The 25,452-nt window shown below is 37.6% G+C and overlaps 3 pseudogenes and 7 gene segments (V, D, J or C); all 10 read right to left on the minus strand.

Moving 5' to 3' along the window:
- Positions 1 to 739: 739 nt before the first annotated feature.
- On the minus strand, positions 740 to 1,613 carry LOC113140348 (Ig heavy chain V region 1-72-like). The segment is given in 2 exon segments: positions 740 to 1,390; positions 1,482 to 1,613. Coding segments are annotated over 2 exon segments (357 nt in total).
- A 2,507-nt stretch (positions 1,614 to 4,120) lies between these two features.
- On the minus strand, positions 4,121 to 5,744 carry LOC113140339 (immunoglobulin heavy variable 3-7-like). The segment is given in 2 exon segments: positions 4,121 to 4,490; positions 5,689 to 5,744. Coding segments are annotated over 2 exon segments (363 nt in total).
- Positions 5,745 to 6,448: 704 nt separating this feature from the next.
- LOC113140322 (Ig heavy chain V region 1-72-like) lies at positions 6,449 to 7,015 on the minus strand. The segment is given in 2 exon segments: positions 6,449 to 6,792; positions 6,884 to 7,015. Coding segments are annotated over 2 exon segments (369 nt in total).
- Positions 7,016 to 7,608: 593 nt separating this feature from the next.
- On the minus strand, positions 7,609 to 8,193 carry LOC113140314 (immunoglobulin heavy variable 2-26-like). The segment is given in 2 exon segments: positions 7,609 to 8,006; positions 8,103 to 8,193. Coding segments are annotated over 2 exon segments (441 nt in total).
- Positions 8,194 to 8,400: 207 nt separating this feature from the next.
- LOC113140338 (immunoglobulin heavy variable 3-7-like) lies at positions 8,401 to 9,714 on the minus strand. The segment is given in 2 exon segments: positions 8,401 to 9,567; positions 9,659 to 9,714. Coding segments are annotated over 2 exon segments (363 nt in total).
- Positions 9,715 to 14,724: 5,010 nt separating this feature from the next.
- LOC113140318 (Ig heavy chain V region 1-72-like) lies at positions 14,725 to 15,438 on the minus strand. The segment is given in 2 exon segments: positions 14,725 to 15,233; positions 15,325 to 15,438. Coding segments are annotated over 2 exon segments (399 nt in total).
- A 1,873-nt stretch (positions 15,439 to 17,311) lies between these two features.
- Positions 17,312 to 17,755, minus strand: LOC113140398 (Ig heavy chain V region 914-like; annotated as a pseudogene).
- A 1,307-nt stretch (positions 17,756 to 19,062) lies between these two features.
- LOC113140385 (immunoglobulin heavy variable 3-21-like) lies at positions 19,063 to 19,516 on the minus strand (annotated as a pseudogene).
- A 193-nt stretch (positions 19,517 to 19,709) lies between these two features.
- On the minus strand, positions 19,710 to 21,184 carry LOC113140630 (Ig heavy chain V region 5A-like; annotated as a pseudogene).
- Positions 21,185 to 22,953: 1,769 nt separating this feature from the next.
- Positions 22,954 to 24,777, minus strand: LOC113140631 (Ig heavy chain V region 1-72-like). The segment is given in 3 exon segments: positions 22,954 to 23,652; positions 23,744 to 23,755; positions 24,741 to 24,777. Coding segments are annotated over 3 exon segments (378 nt in total).
- Positions 24,778 to 25,452: the final 675 nt, after the last annotated feature.

Below are 25,452 nucleotides of genomic sequence, written 5' to 3' on the forward strand. Positions count from 1 at the left end.
CCTGATGAGAAAGTGAGACAGTCATGTGGGAAGTTTTCTACTATCACTGACTGACCATAAATGATAAAACAGCAAGAAGCAGGAGAACTCACAGGGCAGACAGAGAGCAACCAGCAGAAGAGTGAGTGTGTTCATCATCCTGACACTGTGACCTCTGATGGTTCACACAAAGTACCACATTTTATCACTTTTACTAAATATGCTTTCTGACTATTAAACTATTAATGACTTATGCAAGTATGTTTCATAAAGAAATAATGTTTGAAGACTACAATATAGTTTGAATTAAAAAAAAGTTTAACTGTAAACGGACGTGAGCACAACTGTGATTCCTATAGATTAACATATTAAATTGTAGCTTCAAATTCAAGAACAAGTTGAATTTTATTTATATGGATTTTACAGAGTCCTGGAAGGGACATGGTGGATTTTTTAAATTATTTTTATTGTGTTATTGTATTAAATTAAATGTGCAAACGAAATACAGATTGACTCGAAACAGTTTTTGAATACTAGACTAGAATTGAATACTTTGAAACAGGTTTTGAATACTACAAGTTTGAAACCACGAAATACAGATTGGTCTCATGTATCTATAAAGTTAAAAAAAAAAAAAAAAAAAACAATGATAGATTTGATTTAGTATGAAGACTGTTTGTTATCAGACAAATTACTCTAATCACCAACATACAGTCGTCTCTCTCTACTGAAAACTTGCTGTATTTTCATCTCATCATGTCACTATCCAGAGTTTTCACTGATCAAATGTTTTTCAGCTTCTTACTCTTTCAGTCTTGGTTCATGTAATGTGTAGTTGGTACTTGTAAATATGATGCTGGTATTTTTGTTTTAATGTCTGTTAGGAGGTGAAAGGCTTTTGATAATCGCTGTGATGGATCTAATATAATGATGAAAATAGTTATTACTCATGAGTTTATGGTAAAATATCTATAAATGTGATGTGGATATATCAAAGTGATTTTAATGGTGTTGACAAAATCCAGATGTGACTGAGGTCAAACTGCTGCTTGTGGTCTGTGGTGGTTTTTGTGCAACTGCTTCACTGTCTCCAGTCACTGTGGCTCTCGAGCACAGAAGTAAACAGCAGAATCTTCTGTTGTCAGGCTCTTGACCTGGAGGTACTGGGTGCTGCTGGGAACATCTTCAGTCATGATGAAACGGCTTTGAAAGGAGCTGCCATAGCTAGCAGAGTTTGATCCAGCATCCATCCTCCCAATCCACTCCAGAGCTTTCTCTGGCCTCTGTCTTATCCAGTGAATGTAGGAGCTTGTCATGCTAAACCCAGATATGACACAGGACATCTTCACTGTCTCTCCAGGTCTTTTTAGCTCTGAGGCAGACTGGTCCAGTCTGATCTCACTCCAAACTCCTGTAAATAACAAAATAATGATCATCATCCATCAAACTTATATTTACAAAAGAAATGTTTCACTTTGTTAAAGCCTAAATCATTTTCTCACCATGAATAGTAACTATAAAAAATAAGCTCCATGAAATCATGATTTCTGTTCTGTAATAGACTCTGCTGTTCAATTCTTCTAATCAGTGTTTTAGAATATACTGTATGAAACGTTTCCAGTGACACATTTTGTGACAGCTGTGTGTTTATAAGGAAGAGATCATTTGCATAGACTGCCCTCTACAGGTTTAGTAATAGAATGTGTAACACACATCATTTCCATAAGTAGTTTACCTACAACTGTTACCTGTGTTAACTTGACCACATTACAAAATGAAAACTGCAAACCATGTGTGTATTTATTTATTGATTTGTACTTTGGAAGAGATAAAACTATTGTTAATTTATCTTTGTTAGATGTTTCTGTTTTCTACCTCATTGCAAGTAGGAAGGAAAAGTGGTTTCCCATCTTCTCTATGCATCAGAATACACAAAGATAAAAGTGTGAAAATGTTTCATGTTGAAGACATTTTTTCTGAGTCTATTTTATTGTTGTGCAGGCTGCAGCAGAATTCAAAACATTTATATAAATATTTTTATTAATATTTGAAATGTTTTACTGATGTCAGCTGCAGTGTAGGTCAAATGAAAACAGCATAAATACATTCACATACTCAACTAGACTACTCTATCAGTAACAAAGGTTTTCTTCTACCTCTAAGTCATTTTTAAAAATATTGTTTGTTACATTAGCACAGGATTTACCTTGTTAATGTTTTGTTGTCTTAACATTTAGAACATATGTGGTTATGTGTTTCAGTCACATGGGCTAGAGGGTTTTTGCTCAGGTCTGTCAGTGTTTGTGTCACAGTGACACCACGTACACAGTATTAAACAGCTGTGTCCTCCTAAAAGGATTTATGTTATAACAGAGGAACGAGCAAACATATTTTTTCTGTGCAACTGTTATGCTTGTAACTTGAATAAGTAATAAATTCAGTTATTTAACATTAAGGACAACTTACATTCATTTTACATTACATTCGGTTACATTTAGTTACATTTATAAGTTACATATGGCCCTTTGAGGACAGCCATTATGCTGATGTGGCCCTCGGTGAAAATTAGTTTGACACCCCTGGGCTAGAGGGTTTTTGTGCAGGTCTGTCAGTGTTTGTGTCACAGTGACAACCAGCTCCAGTACCAAACACTATGTACACAGTAAAAAACAGCTGTGTTCTCAGGCTGCAGATTCAGTCCTGTTAATGTCACAGAACTAGTAGAAGTGTGTGTTTGGTATTTGAACTTGTTCTTCAAAGCATCATTTTGATAAAAGTCTCCTCCACCCCTTCGATGTAAAATCCACTCCATTGGTTTTCCTTCAGGCTGTCTGATCCAACCTGTTGCATAGCTGTTATCAGTCAGAGAATAACCAGAGACCTGACAGGTGATGGTCAAAGACTGTCCAGGCTGCACAGCCTTTGAGTCTGGCTGGATGAGATTGAGACTGTGAACACCTGTGGAAACAGAAATCAACATTATCTCCATCATTCATCTGAATATTCAGTGTTTCTAATGTGTTTGTTAGTGTGAATCCACTGAAAGCTCCTCACAGGATCCAGCTGCCAGCAGCAGTATCAGAGCTACAGAGAACATGGTTGATGTTGAAGCTCTTCTGTCCTCTCACTGACACACAGACCCACACTGCACTTCCTTATGAGCTACATTCATTTACATATTGTTGAATCATTCATTTGCATCTCACAAATATCATTTTAAACACAGATTGAAAAGACTGACCTTATAATGAAGTAGATGGTTTCACTGTATGTGGGAACATTTTATTCAGTAGGTTTATTTTATTAAAAAGACAGAGAAAGAACGCTAAAATAACTTTCAGTGTGTGTGTAATAATGTAATGGAATAATGGAAATAATATATATTAATTTATGAGACTTACTGTGTAAATGTTTTATAAATGACTGGTTTCAGCACATTTTTGTCTTGTCCTTGGGCTTTTTGTGAAGAAACAGTCCACACACTAAACTGTTGTTACTAAAATATGTAAATTTGGAATGAACTCACCACAGATAAAAGCAGCGTCCTGATCCTGGTGATTTATCTGACTGTTATCAGACTGTGAGAACATGGTTGATGCTGAAACTAAACTGATGTGATCTTTTCTACAGTGAAAAGTTTGCTTTGGTTTGTTTGTTGGTTTTGTTGATGTTATGTTGCAGAAACTGACTTTCTAAGGATGAATTTCTCATTAGACGAGTTTTTAAAGTCAAGATATTAGAAAAATGTATTTCATTACTGACTCATGGCCCTCCCCCTTTCTTTGCTTTTCCTGTTCACCTTTTTACATCAAGTTAAAACATTTAATAATCAGACACACGTAGTGTTTGCGGAAATAGAAACGTCTGATACTTCTCACTGTTCCTCTGCTGATACTCTAATATCATGTATGTGTTGCTGTTCTGGTTCTTTGAGAGCTCCCTCAACAAGCAGAATCTCTTCTACTGAATCTGTGGGACAGTGTGTTTTTTCAGCCTCACATTAGGTGGAAATTTGATCATTTTGAAAAGAGAAAGAATCAGGGTCAGAGTGAGTGGAACAGGACCAGTCAAATCTGCTGCTGATATTTCTATTTAGAATTGGACTTTATTGATGATATGAGTAACTATTGTTGGGAAATGTGATCCCAGTAAGACTGAGTCCTGTAGGTTTTTGTACAGCTGCTGAACCAACTCCAGTCACTGTGACTCTCGAGCACAATAATAAACAGCAGAATCTTCAGTTTTCAGACTGTTCATCTGCAGATACAGCTGCTGTTTGTTGTTGTCTCTGGAGATGGTAAACCGGCCTTGGACTGACTGAGAGTAGAAGATTTCAGCACTGTCATATCTGATGCTCGCAACCCACTCCAGTCCTTTTCCAGGAGCCTGTCTGATCCAGCCCATCCAGTAGTTAACAAAATCCAATCCATAGGCGTAACAGGTCAATTTGTGGGATTCTCCAGGCCTTTTAACCACTGGTCCAGATTGTGTCAGAGTCTGACCATCAACACCTGTCAAGACAAACCAGAAAATAGTCAGTTGATGTAAGTTTGCACCTTCTTGAAAACAGATTGATTTCAAGCTTTGCAGATATTTTCTCACCTGCCCAGCAGATGGTTAAAAGCAGCAGTCCTGTCCTATAGTCCATCATGTTAAACTGTGTGTCCACTGTTCTCTGTCGTCCTCTCTGCAGTCAGATAAGTAGAGGTGGAAGATATCTGACTTTTGCATTGACTCCTCCTCACAGGAAGGAGTGAACCAGACTGGTCATCATAGACCTTGTTTGATAAATTTAAAAAAATATATGAATTTGAATTGAATTTGTGTAGATGCCAAAGGTCGACTCTTATCCGGTGACAAAAGCACATCACAGACCTGAGACGTGATTGGAGGAATTTCACTGAAATAAAAGCAGAGAGATCTATTTTTATTTCCCTGACAGAAAAGCTTAACTGAAAAAACTGTTAATAGAATAATATAAATGAAAACTTTGCTCTTTAACTCATTGGAAGAGACAATGCAGTTGGTTTGAGTCATGAAGAAGTTTCAGTTTCTAACATATCAGTGAAGCTGACTAAAGAGAACTAAAGATGCTAATTTCTTTATGATTTACTGAATGTCATTATAGAAGAATAATCTATTTTATATTGTTTACACATTTTTAGTGCACTTTACTTTTGCAACACTGTCTTCTGTGAACTATGATAAAATCATTAGTGGTCTGAGGGCTCCTCCTCTGGTGGCTTCATGTTACAGGTTTTCAGGCACTGAGGGGTTTTTGTTCAGGTCTACTGATGGTTTGTGTTATTGTGAGTCTCTGGCACAGTAATAAACTGCTGTGTCCTCCGTCTTCAGACTGTTCATCTTTAGATAAAGTTTACTGCTGGAGTCATCTCTGGAGATGGTGAATCTACCCTGGACTGACTGGGAGTAATAGATGGGACTACTAGCTGTGTCTATATATGCAACCCACTCCAGCCCTTTTCCAGGAGCCTGTCTGACCCAGTTCATAGCGTAGCGGCTGAATGTAAATCCAGAGGCTGTACAGGTCAATGTGTGGGATTCTCCAGGCCTTTTAACCACTGGTCCAGATTGTGTCAGAGTCTGACCATCAACACCTGTCAAGACAAACCAGAAAATAGTCAGTTGATGTAAGTTTGCACCTTCTTGAAAACAGATTGATTTCAAGCTTTGCAGATATTTTCTCACCTGCCCAGCAGATGGTTAAAAGCAGCAGTCCTGTCCTATAGTCCATCATGTTAAACTGTGTGTCCACTGTTCTCTGTCGTCCTCTCCGCAGTCAGATAAGTAGAGGTGGAAGACATCTGAGTTTTGCATTGACTCCTCCTCTCAGTAGAATATCTGCAGATATTTGGTGAAACTGGGTAAAATACTTCACCAGTCAGTTTCCTAAATCAGTTGTTTTCACATTTCTCTCATATGTTCAGTAAAATAATATTAACACCATTACCATGTTTATACTGATAATACTAACACATTAAACTTAGTTCAGACATGTGAACAAAATTATCTATAAATTAAAGAAAAAACTGATATATTTGATTTAGTATGAAGACTGTTTGTCATTAGACAAATTATTCTAATCACCAACATACAGTCGTCTCTCTCTACTGAAAACTTGCTGTATTTTCATCTCATCATGTCACTATCCAGAGTTTTCACTGATGAAATGTTTTTCAGCTTCTTACTCTTTCAGTCTTGGTTCATGTAATGTGTAGTTGGTACTTGTAAATATGATGCTGGTATTTTTGTTTTAATGTCTGTTAGAGGTGAAAGGCTTTTGATAATCGCTGTGATGGATCTAATATAATGATGAAAATAGTTATTATTCATGAGTTTATGGTAAAATATCTATAAATGTGATGTGGATATATCAAAGTGATTTTAATGGTGTTGACAAAATCCAGATGTGACTGAGGTCAAACTGCTGCTTGTGGTCTCTGGTGGTTTTTGTCCAACTGCTTCACTGTCTCCAGTCACTGTGTTGTCGAGCACAGAAGTAAACAGCAGAATCTTCTGTTGTCAGGCTCTTGACCTGGAGGTACTGGGTGCTGCTGGGAACATCTTCAGTCATGATGAAACGGCTTTGAAAGGAGCTGCCATAGATAGCAGAGTTTGATCCAGTGTTCATCCTCCCAATCCACTCCAGAGCTTTCTCTGGCCTCTGTCTTATCCAGTGAATGTAGGAGCTTGTCATGCTATACCCAGATATGACACAGGACATCTTCACTGTCTCTCCAGGTCTTTTTAGCTCTGAGGCAGACTGGTCCAGTCTGATCTCACTCCAAACTCCTGTAAATAACAAAATAATGATCATCATCCATCAAACTTATATTTACAAAAGAAATGTTTCACTTTGTTAAAGCCTAAATAATTTTCTCACCATGAATAGTAACTATAAAAAATAAGCTCCATGAAATCATGATTTCTGTTCTGTAATAGACTCTGCTGTTCAATTCTTCTAATCAGTGTTTTAGAATATACTGTATGAAACGTTTCCAGTGACACATTTTGTGACAGCTGTGTGTTTATAAGGAAGAAATCATTTGCATAGACTGCCCTCTACAGGTTTAGTAATAGAATGTGTAACACACATCATTTCCATAAGTAGTTTACCTACAACTGTTACCTGTGTTAACTTGACCACATTACAAAATGAAAACTGCAAACCATGTGTGTATTTATTTATTGATTTGTACTTTGGAAGAGATAAAACTATTGTTAATTTATCTTTGTGAGATTTTTCTGTTTTCTACCTCATTGCAAGTAGGAAGGAAAAGTGGTTTCCCATCTTCTCTATGCATCAGAATACACAAAGATAAAAGTGTGAAAATGTGTCATGTTGAAAACATTTTTTCTGAGTCTATTTTATTGTTGTGCAGGCTGCAGCAGAATTCAAAACATCTATATTAATATTTTTTATTAATATTTGAAATGTTTTACTGATGTCAGCTGCAGTGTAAGTCAAATGAAAACAGCATAAATACATTCACATACTCACCTAGACTACTCTATCAGTAACAAAGGTTTTCTTCTACCTCTAAGTAATTTTTACAAATATTTTTTGTTACATTAGCACAGTATTTACCTTGTTAATGTTTTGTTTTCTTAACATTTAGAACATATGTGGTTATGTGTTTCAGTCACATGGGCTAGAGGGTTTTTGTGCAGGTCTGTCAGTGTTTGTGTCACAGTGACACCACGTACACAGTAATAAACAGCTGTGTCCTCAGGCTGCAGATTCAGTCCTGTTAATGTCACAGAACTAGTAGAAGTGTGTGTGTGGTATTTGAACTTGTTCTTCAAAGCATCATTTTGGCGAAAGTCTCCTCCACCCCATCGATGTAAAATCCACTCCAATGGTTTTCCTTCAGGCTGTCTGATCCAACCTGTTGCATAGCTGTTATCAGTCAGAGAATAACCAGAGACCTGGCAGGTGATGGTCAAAGACTGTCCAGGCTGCACAGCCTTTGAGTCTGGCTGGATGAGATTGAGACTGTGAACACCTGTGGAAACAGAAATCAACATTATCTCCATCATTCATCTGAATATTCAGTGTTTCTAATGTGTTTGTTAGTGTGAATCCACTGAAAGCTCCTCACAGGATCCAGCTGCCAGCAGCAGTATCAGAGCTACAGAGAACATGGTTGATGTTGAAGCTCTTCTGTCCTCTCACTGACACACAGACCCACATTGCACTTCCTTATGAGCTACATTCATTTACATATTGTTGAATCATTGATTTGCATCTCACCAAAATCATTTTAAACACAGATTGAAAAGACTGACCTTATAATGAAGTAGATGGTTTCACTGTATGTGGGACCATTTTATTCAGTAGGTTTATTTTATTTAAAAGACAGAGAAAAAATGCTAAAATAACTTTTAGTGTGTGTGTAATAATGTAATGGAATAATGGAAATAATATATATTAATTTATGAGACTTACTGTGTAAATGTTTTATAAATGACTGGTTTCAGCACATTGTTGTCTTGTCCTTGGGCTTTTAGTGAAGAAACAGTCCACACACTAAACTGTTGTTACTAAAATATGTAAATTTGGAATGAACTCACCACAGATAAAAGCAGCGTCCTGATCCTGGTGATTTATCTGACTGTTATCAGACTGTGAGAACATGGTTGATGCTGAAACTAAACTGATGTGATCTTTTCTACAGTGAAAAGTTTGCTTTGGTTTGTTTGTTTGTTTTGTTGATGTTATGTTGCAGAAACTGACTTTCTAAGGATGAATTTCTCATTAGACGAGTTTTTAAAGTCAAGATATTAGAAAAATGTATTTCATTACTGACTCATGGCCCTCCCCCTTTCTTTGATTTTCCTGTTCACCTTTTTACATCAAGTTAAAACATTTAATAATCAGACACACGTAGTGTTTGCGGAAATAGAAACGTCTGATACTTCTCACTGTTCCTCTGCTGATACTCTAATATCATGTATGTGTTGCTGCTCTGGTTCTTTGAGAGCTCCCTCAACAAGCAGAATCTCTTCTACTGAATCTGTGGGACAGTGTGTTTTTTCAGCCTCACATTAGGTGGAAATTTGCTCATTTTGAAAAGAGAAAGAATCAGGGTCAGAGTGAGTGGAACAGGACCAGTCAAATCTGCTGCTGATATTTCTAGGTTTCTATTTAGAATTGGACTTTACTGATGATATGAGTAACTATTGCTGGGAAATGTGATCCCAGTAAGACTGAGTCCTGTAGGTTTTTGTACAGCTGCTGAACCAACTCCAGTCACTGTGACTCTCGAGCACAATAATAAACAGCAGAATCTTCAGTTTTCACACTGTTCATCTGCAGATACAGCTGCTGTCTGTTGTTGTCTCTGGAGATGGTAAACCGGCCTTGGACTGACTGAGAGTAGTACATGTTAGCACTGTCTTTTCTGATGCTCGCAACCCACTCCAGTCCTTTTCCAGGAGCCTGTCTGACCCAGGCCATCCAGTAGTTAACAAAATCCAATCCATAGGCGTAACAGGTCAATTTGTGGGATTCTCCAGGCCTTTTAACCACTGGTCCAGATTCTGTCAGAGTCTGACCATCAACACCTGTCAAGACAAACCAGAAAATAGTCAGTTGATGTAAGTTTGCATCTTCTTGAAAACAGATTGATTTCAAGCTTTGCAGATATTTTCTCACCTGCCCAGCAGATGGTTAAAAGCAGCAGTCCTGTCCTATAGTCCATCATGTTAAACTGTGTGTCCACTGTTCTCTGTCGTCCTCTCTGCAGTCAGATAAGTAGAGGTGGAAGACATCTGAGTTTTGCATTGACTCCTCCTCTCAGGAAGGAGTGAACCAGACTGGTCATCATAGACATTTCTTGTTTCAGTCAATATATAGTGACAGTTGTGGTTTGAGTCTAATAGGTTTTCATTCAATCTGAATTTAAAAAGTTTTGAATAGGCTTCAGAAAATTATTTCTGTGTGATAAAATCTGATTTTTCTTTTAATAGTTTGTGTAATGCTCAGAATAAGAAACAGTTTTAGCTACAAACAAAAACTTTACAGAACTTAAAGTTTAAACATGTTAAGTTTTGTTCTTACTACCCTGATACAAATTTTACCTTTGACAGAAAGTAATCTTCTTCTTTTCCTTTCGGCTGCTCCCTTCAGGGGTCGCCACAGCGAATCATCTGCCTCCATTTAACCCTATCCTCTGTATCCTCCTCACCCACACCAACTATCCTCATGTCCTACTTCACTACATCCAAGAACCTCCTCTTTGATTTGTGAGGCTGAAAAAACACACTGTCCCACAGATTCTCAGAGCCTGTTTCAGCTCCTCCCTGAAAGCCACACAACACTCTTCCTTCTTCAACTTCCACCACTTGGTCCTCTGCTCTGCCCTTGTCCTCTTCATCTTCCTCACTACCAGAGTCATCCTACACACCACCATCCTATGCTGTCTGGCTACACTCTCCCCAACCACTACTTTGCAGTCACTGATCTCTTTCAGGTTGGAATGTCTGCACAAGATGTAATCAGTTTGTGTGCTCCTGCCTCCACTCTTATAATTCACCATATGCTCCTCCCTTTTCTGGAAAAATCTCCCTCCAGAATTTCTCCTTCTCGTCTAACTCACATCCTACCTGTGGGGCATAACCACTGACAACATTCAATATCACACCTTCAACTTCCAGCTTCAGACTCATCACCCTATCTGACACTCTCTTCACCTCCAGAACATTCCTAGCAAAATCCTCCTTCAGGATAACTCCTACTCCATTCCTCTTTCCATCCACACCATGATAAAACAGCTTGAACCCTGCTCCTAATCTATAGGCCTTGCTACCTTTCCACCTGGTCTCCTGAACACACAAGATATCCACCTTTCTTCTCTCCATCATATCAGCCAACTTTCTAGTTTTCCCTGACAAAGTTCCTACATTCTAAGTCCCTACTCTAAGTCCTACATTCCTGCTCCAATTTCCACTGGCACCCTGTAAGTCAACAGCACCAGTGGCGGTCGCTGTTAACACGACCGATCCGGTATGGAAGTTGTATTTGTGATTCGCATGTTTGATTTGGCTTGAAATTTTACGTCGGATGCCCTTCCTGACACAACCCTCTGCACTTACCCGGACTTGGGACTGGCACATGAAGACACTGGATTGTGCCCCCCTGTGGTTACATTTGACAGAAAATAGATGATCTGTTGTTATTTGAATGTTACATCTGTAAAGTAAATAAATGTATTCACATATAGAAAAGCAAAGTCACCACAGTGAAAATGTTACTAAGTTTTGCTAAAAGATGCCAAACAACAATCAGGATCCTAATGTGAATTAACACATCACAGATAAAAGCAGTGTCCTGATACTGTGACAAGCACTAATCTGAAATGTACACAGGAAACATTATATCAACACTTATTTATACTAAAGACATTTTCTTGGTTAAATGTTACATGTTGCCTCAGTAAGAAGGTTGTGGGTTTGCAACCTGGCCTTTCTGTGTGGAGTTTGAATGTTCTCCCTCTGCTTGCGTGGGTTTTCTCCAGGTACGCTGGTTTCCTCCCACAGTCCAAAAACATGTATGTCAGGTTGATTGGTGACTCTAAATTGCCCATAGGAGTGAGTGTGAGTGTGTGAGGTTGTTTGTCTCTATAGGGCCCTGTGATGGACTGGTGACCTGTCCAGGGTGTACCCCTGCCTTTCACCCAAAGAGAGCTGGGATAGGCTCCAGCAGATCCCTGTGACCTGGTTAGGAATAAGCAGGTATAGATGATGGATGGATGGATGAATGTCACATGTTTGTTTAAAAAGTGAAGACTTTTAATATGATGGATATGTACATTTATGTCATTTTTAAATCATGAGCCATTTGAAAATTTTCAGAAACGTCAACTTTGATTGTTTTTACAACAAGTTTGTGTATGTGTGGTCTTAATGTCATATGTCAGATCAGTGGTCTGAAGGCTCCTAAACTGGTGACAAATGAAATGGAAAGAAAACTTTCTGAAGATGAACTTCTTGTTAGGCTCTAAGTTTTTAATGTCAGTCTAATTTACTGTTTACTAATGTTCAGTGAGTTTACTGTCTGAGTAATTAAGATAATATTGATAAATTAAGGAACATATAAAATCAACCAACTGTTCCCTGTTTACACCAAAAGTAAACTGGTCTGAAATCATTGGTGGTCTGAGGGCTCCTCCTCTGGTGGCTTCATGTTACAGGTTTTTCACTGATCTTGTTCTTTAGTGAATCTTTGACAGTTGTGTCACTTCCAATCCACTCCAGTCCTTTCCCTGCAGGCTGTCTGATCCAAGCTGTGTAGTAGTCACTCACAGAATAAGAGACCTGACAGGTGATGGTCAGACGTTGACCTGGCTGCACAGTCACAGAGGCTGGCTGTGTCAGCTGTTCACATTTCACACCTGTTAAAAAGACAAACATCTTGTGTCACCAGTCATCAGGTTGTACTGCAGAACATGAACTATTGACTGAACTGATGATTCACATGATCCAGCTGCCAACAGCAGCAGCAGAGCTACAGACAATATTGTTTATGTTGAAACTGACGTGCTGTGAACTGCACTGACAGTCTGATGTGAAGTTTTTATAGCTGAGTGAAAGGGAAGGTCACTAAGTTTGCATAGAATCAAACATTAATGCTGATCTTCCCAGAGCCAATAGAAGAGTCTGATCAGTGATATTATAAACTATTGATTCATAAATTTATTGTATTTACTTTTCAAACCTTGAAATGTGCAGTGTAATTGCAAATAGCAATACCTGTCATACCATGTATAGCAATATAAATCATGACTATTGGAAAACATATTCATTATAATTAGCTTTACAACAACTGATAATATAGAAACCATGGAACAAAAGAAGTAGCCACCAAGGATGTTATCTTTGTGTAAGCCACGTATACATTGTTTGTTTAAATCTAACTGTTTAACTGTCACCACCTCATATATCAAACTCTAACTTAAAATGTATCAGCATTGTTTATTCATGTATTTGTGCTCTTACTTTCTTATTTTAATTCAATGCAAGTAAAGTTTTATTGTATTGAATTGAATTAAATTATTAGCTGCATAAAATGAGTAGTGGCATCAGATAGGATTGTGTATAAAAACTTAAATTTGCTGTGTCTGGTTTGCAGATTTGCATGAATGACTTTTAATGGTCACTGCAGATGTTTGAACACAGAAACATACAGAGAAACAGAAGCTCAGGAACTGAAACCTTTATGCAAAAAACTGCAAATGTTTTATAAAAAACTGCATCCTCCATCTGAGATGTCATTTATATATTTATAGATTGTTTTTATTATTTTATAAAAGTTAAATCAAATATAAATATGAGAAGAACTTAAAACAATGTAATAATTAAAGACACAGGATTCATCCTTGTCAGTTTGCAGTTGGTTTGAATTATGGAGCGATCTCAGTATGTTTCAGTATTTTTCATTTGTTGTGAAAAGTAACTTTACAGCCCAGCCATACCTCAGTGGTATGTTAATGGAGCTGCACTCCATGCTGATGATAAACATCTTTATTTTAAAAGTTTACTTTAAATGTATTGAATCAAATGAACATATGCCTTATATTTAGTTTAGAAACATTTTAGAGAATGAGGCTCGTGATTTTCTGTTTCTTCACTTTTCTACAAATCTCAGACTAAAACCAGCGAGTTTCTTGTTCCAACTGTAACGTCTGTAAATGGTTTAGCTCTGTTGTCTGAAAACTACTAAAACAGTGTCAGTGACTTCAGTTTGACAGAGGAAGTGTTATTATGGGAAATATCACTGACTAGATCCCCCAGAATGTCTTCTCCCTTCTCCCTCCATGAAGAAAAAACCAAAGGCCTCTTATTTATTTGAAACATGGCGCTGAGCCCAGACTCTTTGAACCAGATTGGAGTGACAGCTGAAGGTGACAGGTTGTTGTTTTCTACCAGACTGTCAGGGCAGTAATGATGGTTGGTGGTGGGGCTTCTATTGGTGTGGACTGTGGATGTGTACAGTCATATCATGGGTACATCTTTCATAAATATCCATGCACAGTGTTCATCACAAAAACAGATATGAGACTCAATGACAAAGATGTTGTGTTTCTCCTTTTTTGAGCATATTTGATTAATTTTCACATTTATGAGAAAACTAGGAAATTGAAAAAAGAATTTATAAGTTACAAATTCTATTGTCCATTTCATACACTTCATACTGTATTCTTTAGTTTAAAACTGCTTGGTTACTTAATAAGGTGCTGAAAGAGAAGAAATCTGAGAAGCAGACAATTTTATCCTCCAAGAGCCCAGGAACTGAAAGTTGTTCATCATTTGTTCATTCTGCTTTAATACAAAGTCCCAGACACAAGAATAAACATCAGCTCCTTAAACATTCCAGATGTTGATGTAGAAATCTTGTTGACAGAGTGAGATGATGAGCAGCAACAGATGAAGCTGTAGTCACTGATCCAGCAGTTACATGTTTCTGTGCGATGTCAATACAAATGTCTAGTTCAGTCTGTCAGTTAAGCTCAATGAGTTAACTGGAGTTTGTGTCTTTATAGTGACAAAGCTGAGAGAAACTTTACACCTACTGCTCTCTAGTGTTAATAAAACAAACTGCAACATTATTCTTCACCTCCACTTTTTAACATATTTTACATGCAACCAAATCTACATTAATGTTACTAACATTTCTCTTATACCTTTAGCATTACAGTTTTTAATATATAGACAATAATTTCAGCAGGCTGTTATTTTTATGGAAATTATTTTATATACAGTTTGTTTAATAGTTATTGTTATTAATGATGGTCCTTCACAGTTTTCACAGTAGTAAAGTGAAGTAAAATTAAAAAAAACCTTCTTCTTTTCTCAAGACATATATGAACAAGATCAATACTCCAGGGTTTTTGTACAGCTGCTGAACCAACTCCAGTCACTGTGTTGTCGAGCACAGAAGTAAACAGCAGAATCTTCTGTTGTCAGGCTCTTGACCTGGAGGTACTGGGTGCTGCTGGGAACATCTTCAGTCATGATGAAACGGCTTTGGAAGGAGCTGCCATAGCTAGCAGAGTTTGATCCAGCATTCATCCTCCCAATCCACTCCAGAGCTTTCTCTGGCCTCTGTCTTATCCAGTGAATGTAGTAGTCTGTCATATCAAACCCAGATATGACACAGGACATCTTCACTGTCTCTCCAGGTCTTTTTAGCTCTGAGGCAGACTGGTCCAGTCTGATCTCACTCCAAACTCCTGTAAATAACAAAATAATGATCATCATCCATCAAACTTATATTTACAAAAGAAATGTTTCACTTTGTTAAAGCATAAATCATTTTCTCACCATGAATAGTAACTATAAAAAATAAGCTCCATGAAATCATGATTTCTGTTCTGTAATAGATTCTGCTGTTCAATTCTTCTAATCAGTGTTTTAGAATATACTGTATGAAACGTTTCCAGTGACACATTTTGTGACAGCTGTGTGTTTATAAGGAAGAAATCATTTGCATAGACTGCCCTCTACAGGTTTAGTAATAGAATGTGTAACACACATCATTTCCATAAGTAGTTTACCTACAACTGTTACCTGTGTTAACTTGACCACATTACAAAATGAAACCTGCAAACCATGTGTGTATTTATTTATTGATTTGTACTTTGGAAGAGATAAAACTATTGTTAATTTATCTTTGTTAGATTTTTCTGTTTTCTACCTCATTGCAAGTAGGAAGGAAAAGTGGTTTCCCATCTTCTCTATGCATCAGAATACACAAAGATAAAAGTGTGAAAATGTTTCATGTTGAAGACATTTTTTCTGAGTCTATTTTCTTGTTGTGCAGGCTGCAGCAGAATTCAAAACATCTATATAAATATTTTTATTAATATTTGAAATGTTTTACTGATGTCAGCTGCAGTGTAAGTCAAATGAAAACAGCATAAATACATTCACATAGTCAACTAGACTACTGTATCAGTAACAAAGGTTTTCTTCTACCTTTAAGTCATTTTTAAAAATATTTTTTGTTACATTAGCACAGTATTTACCTTGTTAATGTTTTGTTTTCTCAACATTTAGAACATATGTGGTTATGTGGTTCAGTCACATGGACTAGAGGATTTTTGTGCAGGTCTGTCAGTGTTTGTGTCACAGTGACAACCAGCTCCAGTACCAAACACCACGTACACAGTAATAAACAGCTGTGTCCTCAGGCTGCAGATTCAGTCCTGTTAATGTCACAGAACTAGTCGAAGTGTGTGTTTGGTATTTGAACTTGTTCTTCAAAGCATCATTTTGATAAAAGTCTCCTCCACCCCATCGATGTAAAATCCACTCCATTGGTTTTCCTTTACGCTGTCTGATCCAACCTGTTGCATAGCTGTTATCAGTCAGAGAATAACCAGAGACCTGACAGGTGATGGTCAAAGACTGTCCAGGCTGCACAGCCTTTGAGTCTGGCTGGATGAGATTGAGACTGTGAACACCTGTGGAAACAGAAATCAACATTATCTCCATCATTCATCTGAATATTCAGTGTTTCTAATGTGTTTGTTAGTGTGAATCCACTGAAAGCTCCTCACAGGATCCAGCTGCCAGCAGCAGTATCAGAGCTACAGAGAACATGGTTGATGTTGAAGCTCTTCTGTCCTCTCACTGACACACAGACCCACACTGCACTTCCTTATGAGCTACAGTCATTTACATATTGTTGAATCATTCATTTGCATCTCACCAAAATCATTTTAAACATTCCAGATGTTGATGTAGAAATCTTGTTGACATAGTGAGATGATGAGCAGCAACAGATGAAGCTGTAGTCACTGATCCAGCAGTTACATGTTTCTGTGTGATGTCAATACAAATGTCTAGTTCAGTCTGTCAGTTAAGCTCAGTGATTAACTGGGGATTGTGTCTTTATAGTGACAAAGGTGAGAAGAGCTTGACACTGACTGTGTCCTAGTTTTATTATAACAAACTGCATCGTTATTTTTTATTATTTCACTGCCACATTTTTATGTATTTTATAGGCCATTAACTGAACAATCAGGTGGCCAGAATTCATCTCACACCTTTAACATTTCACTATTTCTAACCTGGACAATAACTTTATCAGTCCATTGTGGTGTCCTTGGCTGTTTTGTAAGGAAAATATTTCTATTTTTTAATCGTTATTGTTTTTGATTAATTAATTAATTTCCTACATTTCATTTTAAAAACATAAATTAACAATAAATACAAAACGTTTTGTTCTCAGAGTTGAGAGAAATTTTGGATTGGATTTGGACCTCAGGTTTTTGTACAGCTGCTGAACCAACTCCAGTCACTGTGACTATCGAGCACAATAATAAACAGCAGAATCTTCAGTTTTCAGACTGTTCATCTGCAGATACAGCTGCTGTCTGTTGTCGTCTCTGGAGATGGTAAACCGGCCTTGGACTGACTGAGGGTAGTATTTATTGCTACCATCGCTGCTAATGAGAGCAACCCACTCCAGTCCTTTCCAGGAGCCTGTCTGACCCAGTTCATAGCGTAGCTGCTGAATGTGAATCCAGAGCCTGTACAGGTCAATGTGTGGGATTCTCCAGGCCTTTTAACCACTGGTTCAGATTGTGTCAGAGTCTGACCATCAACACCTGTCAAGACAAACCAGAAAATAGTCAGTTGATGTAAGTTTGCACCTTCTTGAAAACAGATTGATTTCAAGCTTTGCAGATATTTTCTCACCTGCCCAGCAGATGGTTAAAAGCAGCAGTCCTGTCCTATAGTCCATCATGTTAAACTGTGTGTCCACTGTTCTCTGTCGTCCTCTCTGCAGTCAGATAAGTAGAGGTGGAAGACATCTGAGTTTTGCATTGACTCCTCCTCTCAGGAAGGAGTGAACCAGACTGGTCATCATAGACATTATATATTTCAGCCAGACAATTAACATATAGTGAACGTTATTTCCGCCAAATAGTTTTTTGGTTAAACTGAACTGGTTAAAAATTTGAATTGGGTACAGAAATTAATTTCCTGTGGTAACATTGGATTTTTGGTCTAATGATATTTTGTGTAAACTCTTCCAGCCTACACCACTGATTGATCAGACAGAACAAAACAAAAAAACTATTTTAGCTTCAAATAAAAACATTACAGAACTCAATGTTTATTCCTGTGATAAATACATGAAGTTTTCTTCTTATTGTCCTGATACAAATTTGACCTTTGACAGAAAATAGATGAACTGTTGTCATTTACATGTTGCATTGAAAAAGAACATCTGCCAAGTGAATAAATGTATTTAAATATAGAAAAGCAAAGTCATCACAGTTAAATGTTAGTAAGTTTTGCTAAAAGATGCCAAACAACAATCAGGATCCTCATGTGAATTAACACATCACAGATAAAAGCAGTTTCCTGATCTTATGATTCATCTGACATTAATTAAACATTGATCAGTAGTAATCTGAAATGTAGACATGGAACATTATTTCAATGCTTATATGCTTATATTAATATATTATATGCCCCAAATACATTTTCTTGGTTAAATGTGTTTATAGTTTGCAGACCATTGAATTTCCCTTTGGGATTAATAAAGTTAATTTCATCTCATCTCATAGTGGATATATCATGCATGTATGTGATATAAAAAGGAAGGAGGCCTAGAGGAAGACCAAAGAGGAGGTTCTTGGATGTAGTGAGGATAGTTGGTCTGGATGTGGAGGATACAGAGGATAGGGTTAAATGGAGGCAGATGATTCGCTGAGGTGACCCCTGAAGGGAGCAGCCGAAAGGGAAAGAAGATTTGATATAAAAATTATAAACCAGTTTGACCTGGTGTTATTGCAGGGTCCACCTGTTTGTCTGTGTATGTGTGTTAATGTCATAACTGATCTTAATGTCATTTTGTTCGGTTTTTTAACTGCCCCCTGTAGGTCTTTGTTTTCATTTTCAGTGCTGTATACAGTATATGTAAAGACTGTCATTTCTCAGTAACTGGTCTGAAATCATTAGTGGTCTGAGGGCTCCTCCTCTGGTGGCTTCATGTTACAGGTTTTCAGGCACTGAGGGGTTTTTTGTTCAGGTCTACTGATGGTTTGTGTTATGTGGGTCTCTGGCACAGTAATAAACTGCTGTGTCCTCCGTCTTCAGACTGTTCATCTTTAGATAAATTTTACTGCTGGAGTCATCTCTGGAGATGGTAAATCTACCCTGGACTGACTGGGAGTAATAGATATGTGAACTGCCAGTGTGTATAAAGCAACCCACTCCAGTCCTTTTCCAGGAGCCTGTCTGACCCAGTTCATAGCATAGCTGCTGAATGTGAATCCAGAGGCTGTACAGGTCAATGTGTGGGATTCTCCAGGCCTTTTAACCACTGGTTCAGATTCTGTCAGAGTCTGACCATCAACACCTGTCAGACAAACCAGAAATAGTCAGTTGATGTAAGTTTGCGCCTTCTTGAAAACAGATTGATTTCAAGCTTTGCAGATATTTTCTCACCTGCCCAGCAGATGGTTAAAAGCAGCAGTCCTGTCCTATAGTCCATCATGTTAAACTGTGTGTCCACTGTTCTCTGTCGTCCTCTCTGCAGTCAGATAAGTAGAGGTGGAAGACATCTGAGTTTTGCATGACTCCTCCTCTCAGGAAGGAGTGAACCAGACTGGTCATCATAGACCTTGTTTGATAAATTTAAAAAATATATGAATTTGAATCGAATTTGTGTAGTTGCCAAAGGTCGACTCTTATCTGGTGACAAAAGCACATCACAGACCTGAGACGTGATTGGAGGAATTTCACTGAAATAAAAGCAAAGAGATCTATTTTTATTTCCCTGACAGAAAATCTTAACTGAAAAAACTGTTAATAGAATAATATAAATTAAAACTTTGGTCTTTAACTCATTGGAAGAGACAATGCAGTTGGTTTGAATCATGAAGAAGTTTCAGTTTCTAACATATCAGTGAAGCTGACTAAAGAGAAATAATGATGCTAATTTCTTTATGATTTACTGAATGTCATTATAGAAGAATAATCTATTTTATATTGTTTACACATTTTCAGGTCACTTTACTTTTGCAACACTGTTTTCTGTGAACTATGATAAAATCATTAGTGGTCTGAGGGCTCCTCCTCTGGTGGCTTCATGTTACAGGTTTTCAGGCACTGAGGGGTTTTTGTTCAGGTCTACTGATGGTTTGTGTTATTGTGGGTCTCTGGCACAGTAATACACAGCAGTGTCTTCAGGCTGCATGTTCTGTCCGTTCAGAATCGCTGTGTTGCTGGAAGAGTCTAAGTCAATACTGAACTTGTCCTTTAGTGAATCTTTGTAGTATGAACCACCAGTATATTTGTATCCAATCCACTCCAGTCCTTCCCTGCAGGCTGTCTGATCCAAGCTGTCCAGTAGCTGCTCACAGAATAAGAGACTTGACAGGTGATGGTCAGACGTTGACCTGGCTGCACAGTCACAGAGGCTGGTTGTGTCAGCTGTTCACATTTCACACCTGTTAAAAACAAACAAACAAAAAAAAAAACATGTTAAATATTGAATCAGTGTAATAGCAGTGAAGAGTCAGTGAGCTGTGATCATACTGTCTGTGCCTCAGTGAGACTCACAGGATCCAGCAGCAGCAGCAGCAGAGCTACAGGGAACATGGTTGTTATTGAAGGTGATGGGAGCTTCTCTGTTTCTGAAACAGACAGCAAGATATATATGTGTGTGTGTCCATACAATAGAAGACTTTGAGGAAGTTCAATTTGCATAGAGAAGGACACTGATAGTTATAGATGGAGGTTGGGCTAATGTGTCAAATGTCAGCTTAGCTTCTGTCCTTTTCTGGTGCTGCATGGATTGGCAGCCTGTTACAGCAGCTCTGTGTTTGCTTTTTACAACACTGTGGTTGCATCAACAGTCTTTTATGCTGTGGTCTGCTGAAGTGGTAGGATCACAGACAGGGACAAAAAACAGTTAGGCAAGCTTTTAAAGAGAGCCAGCTCTGTACTGGGGTGTCCTCTGGACTCAGTGGAGGTGGTGGGTGAGAGGAGGATGTTGGATTTTTAAAATGTTTAATCTCTGCACACATTTGCACACTTTTTTATTTCTCATTCTTTGCACCTTACTGTTGTCTTGTAGCTGTGGTAACAATTGAATTTCCCCACTGTGGGATCAATAAAGAATTATCTTATCTTGTCTTATCTTATCTAACCTGTCCAGCATCCTGAACAATCCCTGTCACCTTCTGTCACCTAGTGCTGTTCATACCTTTCCATAATGTTTTTATTTTCTTGTAAGAATTATCTTGAATATTGTTTCTAAACCCTAGACTTTTTTCACTGCCCTGTCTTGTCAAATAATGCTGCTGCAACAACTGAGTTTCCTCATGGGCATCACTAAAATCTTATCTGTCTCTCTATCTATCTAGCTCTCATTCATGTCATTTCATTGGAGCTTCTTTCACTGCTACTGATCTTTAGATTTTTAAAATTTGAATAATGTTTCTTTGAGCAGCTGAGCAGCATTTGATGGGCTTTCACATATTGAATATATCATGTAAAAATGTTCAAATACATTATATTTATACTTTAGCACTTGTCTTTTAGAGTTAATAATAAAACACTATTAACTATCACAGTTAAAGCAGCTGGTGACTGAAGACACTAAAAAAAGGGAAGTCAAAAACCAAAACATCAACTGTTGTTTGAATAATGTCCATACCTGGGTATGTTTGTGTCTGTGTGTATGTGTGTGTGTTTTTAGGCGTTGCCATAATGTCTCTAGCTAGTGTTATTCAAATTCATATATTGTACTGCCACCTGTGGGTGTTTTGTGTGGAGTTTTGTTCAGCCTCTGTGTTTCTCTGAGTCAGTGTGTGTCTTTGGCACAATAATACACAGCAGAGTCCTCTGGTTTTAGATTAGACAGTCTCAGATACACCATGCTGCTGCCATCATCTCTGCTGATTTCTACACGTCCTCTCACACTGTTTGCATAAGTGTTTCTACTGGAATCAGAGTACCCACTCCCAATCAATTCCAGTGGTTTTCCTTCAGGTTGTCTTACCCAAAACATAACACAGCAGCTAAATGTGAAGCCAGATCCCCTGCAGGACAGACTGAGAGTCTCCCCAGGCTTTTTTACTACAGAACTGGAAGGAACAGACTCCATACTCTGACCTGTACAACCTGATGAAATAAAATGGAAAAGAAAATCCACACAGGAGAAAGTGAGACAGTCATGTGGGAAGTTTTCTACTATCACTGACTGACCATAAATGATAAAACAGCAAGAAGCAGGAGAACTCACAGGGCAGACAGAGAGCAACCAGCAGAAGAGTGAGTGTGTTCATCATCCTGACACTGTGACCTCTGATGGTTCACACAAAGTACAAGACCAGTCAGCAGGACAGAAGTACACTGCACACACTGAAGATTTGCATCAGGATAATGTGGGAGGGACTGACATACAGGCAGTATTTTCAAATACCACATTTTATCACTTTTACTAAATATGCTTTCTGACTATTAAACTATTAATGACTTATGCAACTATGTTTCATGAAGAAATAATGTTTGAAGACTACAATATAGTTTGAATTTAAAAAAAAGTTTCACTGCAAAACCGACATGAGCAAAACTGTGATTCCTACAGATTAACATATTAACTTGTAGCTTCAAATTCAAGAACAAGTTGAATTTTATTTACATGCATTTTACAGAGTCCTGGAAGGGACATGGTGGATTTTTAAAATTATTTTTATTGTGTTATTGTATTAAATTAAATGTGCGAAATACAGATTGACTCGAAACAGTTTTTGAATACTAGACTAGAATTGAATACTTTAAAACAGGTTTTGAATACTACAAGTTTGAAACCACGAAATACAGATTGGTCTCATGTATCTATAAAATTAAAAACAAAACAATGATAGATTTGATTTAGTATGAAGACTGTTCATCATTAGTCAAATTACTCTAATCACCAACATACAGTCGTCTCTCTCTTCTGAAAACTTGCTGTATTTTCATCTCATCATGTCACTATCCAGAGTTTTCACTGATCAAATGTTTTTCAGCTTCTTACTCTTTCAGTCTTGGTTCATGTAATGTGTAGTTGGTACTTGTAAATATGATGCTGGTATTTTTGTTTTAATGTCTGTTAGGAGGTGAAAGGCTTTTGATAATCGCTGTGATGGATCTAATATAATGATGAAAATAGTTATTACTCATGAGTTTATGGTAAAATATCTATAAATGTGATGTGGATATATCAAAGTGATTTTAATGGTGTTGACAAAATCCAGATGTGACTGAGGTCAAACTGCTGCTTGTGGTCTGTGGTGGTTTTTGTGCAACTGCTTCACTGTCTCCAGTCACTGTGTTGTCGAGCACAGAAGTAAACAGCAGAATCTTCTGTTGTCAGGCTCTTGACCTGGAGGTACTGGGTGCTGCTGGGAACATCTTCAGTCATGATGAAACGGCTTTGAAAGGAGCTGCCATAGCTAGCAGAGTTTGATCCAGTGTCCATCCTCCCAATCCACTCCAGAGCTTTCTCTGGCCTCTGTCTTATCCAGTGAATGTAGGAGCTTGTCATGCTATACCCAGATATGACACAGGACATCTTCACTGTCTCTCTAGGTCTTTTTAGCTCTGAGGCAGACTGGTCCAGTCTGATCTCACTCCAAACTCCTGTAAATAACAAAATAATGATCATCATCCATCAAACTTATATTTACAAAAGAAATGTTTCACTTTGTTAAAGCCTAAATCATTTTCTCACCATGAATAGTAACTATAAATTAGCTCCATGAAATCATGATTTCTGTTCTGTAATAGACTCTGCTGTTCAATTCTTCTAATCAGTGTTTTAGAATATACTGTATGAAACGTTTCCAGTGACACATTTTGTGACAGCTGTGTGTTTATAAGGAAGAAATCATTTGCATAGACTGCCCTCTACAGGTTTAGTAATAGAATGTGTAACACACATCATTTCCATAAGTAGTTTACCTACAACTGTTGCCTGTGTTAACCTGACCACATTACAAAATGAAAACTGCAAACCATGTGTGTATTTATTTATTGATTTGTACTTTGGAAGAGATAAAACTATTGTTAATTTATCTTTGTTAGATGTTTCTGTTTTCTACCTCATTGCAAGTAGGAAGGAAAAGTGGTTTCCCATCTTCTCTATGCATCAGAATACACAAAGATAAAAGTGTGAAAATGTTTCATGTTGAAGACATTTTTTCTGAGTCTATTTTATTGTTGTGCAGGCTGCAGCAGAATTCAAAACATTTATATAAATATTTTTATTAATATTTGAAATGTTTTACTGATGTCAGCTGCAGTGTAGGTCAAATGAAAACAGCATAAATACATTCACATACTCAACTAGACTACTGTATCAGTAACAAAGGTTTTCTTCTACCTCTAAGTCATTTTTAAAAATATTGTTTGTTACATTAGCACAGTATTTACCTTGTTAATGTTTTGTTGTCTTAACATTTAGAACATATGTGGTTATGTGTTTCAGTCACATGGGCTAGAGGGTTTTTGCTCAGGTCTGTCAGTGTTTGTGTCACAGTGACACCACGTACACAGTATTAAACAGCTGTGTCCTCCTAAAAGGATTTATGTTATAACAGAGGAACGAGCAAACATATTTTTTCTGTGCAACTGTTATGCTTGTAACTTGAATAAGTAATAAATTCAGTTATTTAACATTAAGGACAACTTACATTCATTTTACATTACATTCGGTTACATTTAGTTACATTTATAAGTTACATATGGCCCTTTGAGGACAGCCATTATGCTGATGTGGCCCTCGGTGAAAATGAGTTTGACACCCCTGGGCTAGAGGGTTTTTGTGCAGGTCTGTCAGTGTTTGTGTCACAGTGACAACCAGCTCCAGTACCAAACACTATTTACACAGTAATAAACAGCTGTGTTCTCAGGCTGCAGATTCAGTCCTGTTAATGTCACAGAACTAGTAGAAGTGTGTGTTTGGTATTTGAACTTGTTCTTCAAAGCATCATTTTGATAAAAGTCTCCTCCACCCCTTCGATGTAAAATCCACTCCATTGGTTTTCCTTTACGCTGTCTGATCCAACCTGTTGCATAGCTGTTATCAGTCAGAGAATAACCAGAGACCTGACAGGTGATGGTCAAAGACTGTCCAGGCTGTACAGCCTTTGAGTCTGGCTGGATGAGATTGAGACTGTGAACACCTGTGGAAACAGAAATCAACATTATCTCCATCATCCATCTGAATATTCAGTGTTTCTAATGTGTTTGTTAGTGTGAATCCACTGAAAGCTCCTCACAGGATCCAGCTGCCAGCAGCAGTATCAGAGCTACAGAGAACATGGTTGATGTTGAAGCTCTTCTGTCCTCTCACTGACACACAGACCCACACTGCACTTCCTTATGAGCTACATTCATTTACATATTGTTGAATCATTCATTTGCATCTCACAAATATCA

Source organism: Mastacembelus armatus, chromosome 8, assembly GCF_900324485.2.
Source record: "Mastacembelus armatus chromosome 8, fMasArm1.2, whole genome shotgun sequence".
Taxonomy (NCBI): Eukaryota; Metazoa; Chordata; class Actinopteri; order Synbranchiformes; family Mastacembelidae; genus Mastacembelus; species Mastacembelus armatus.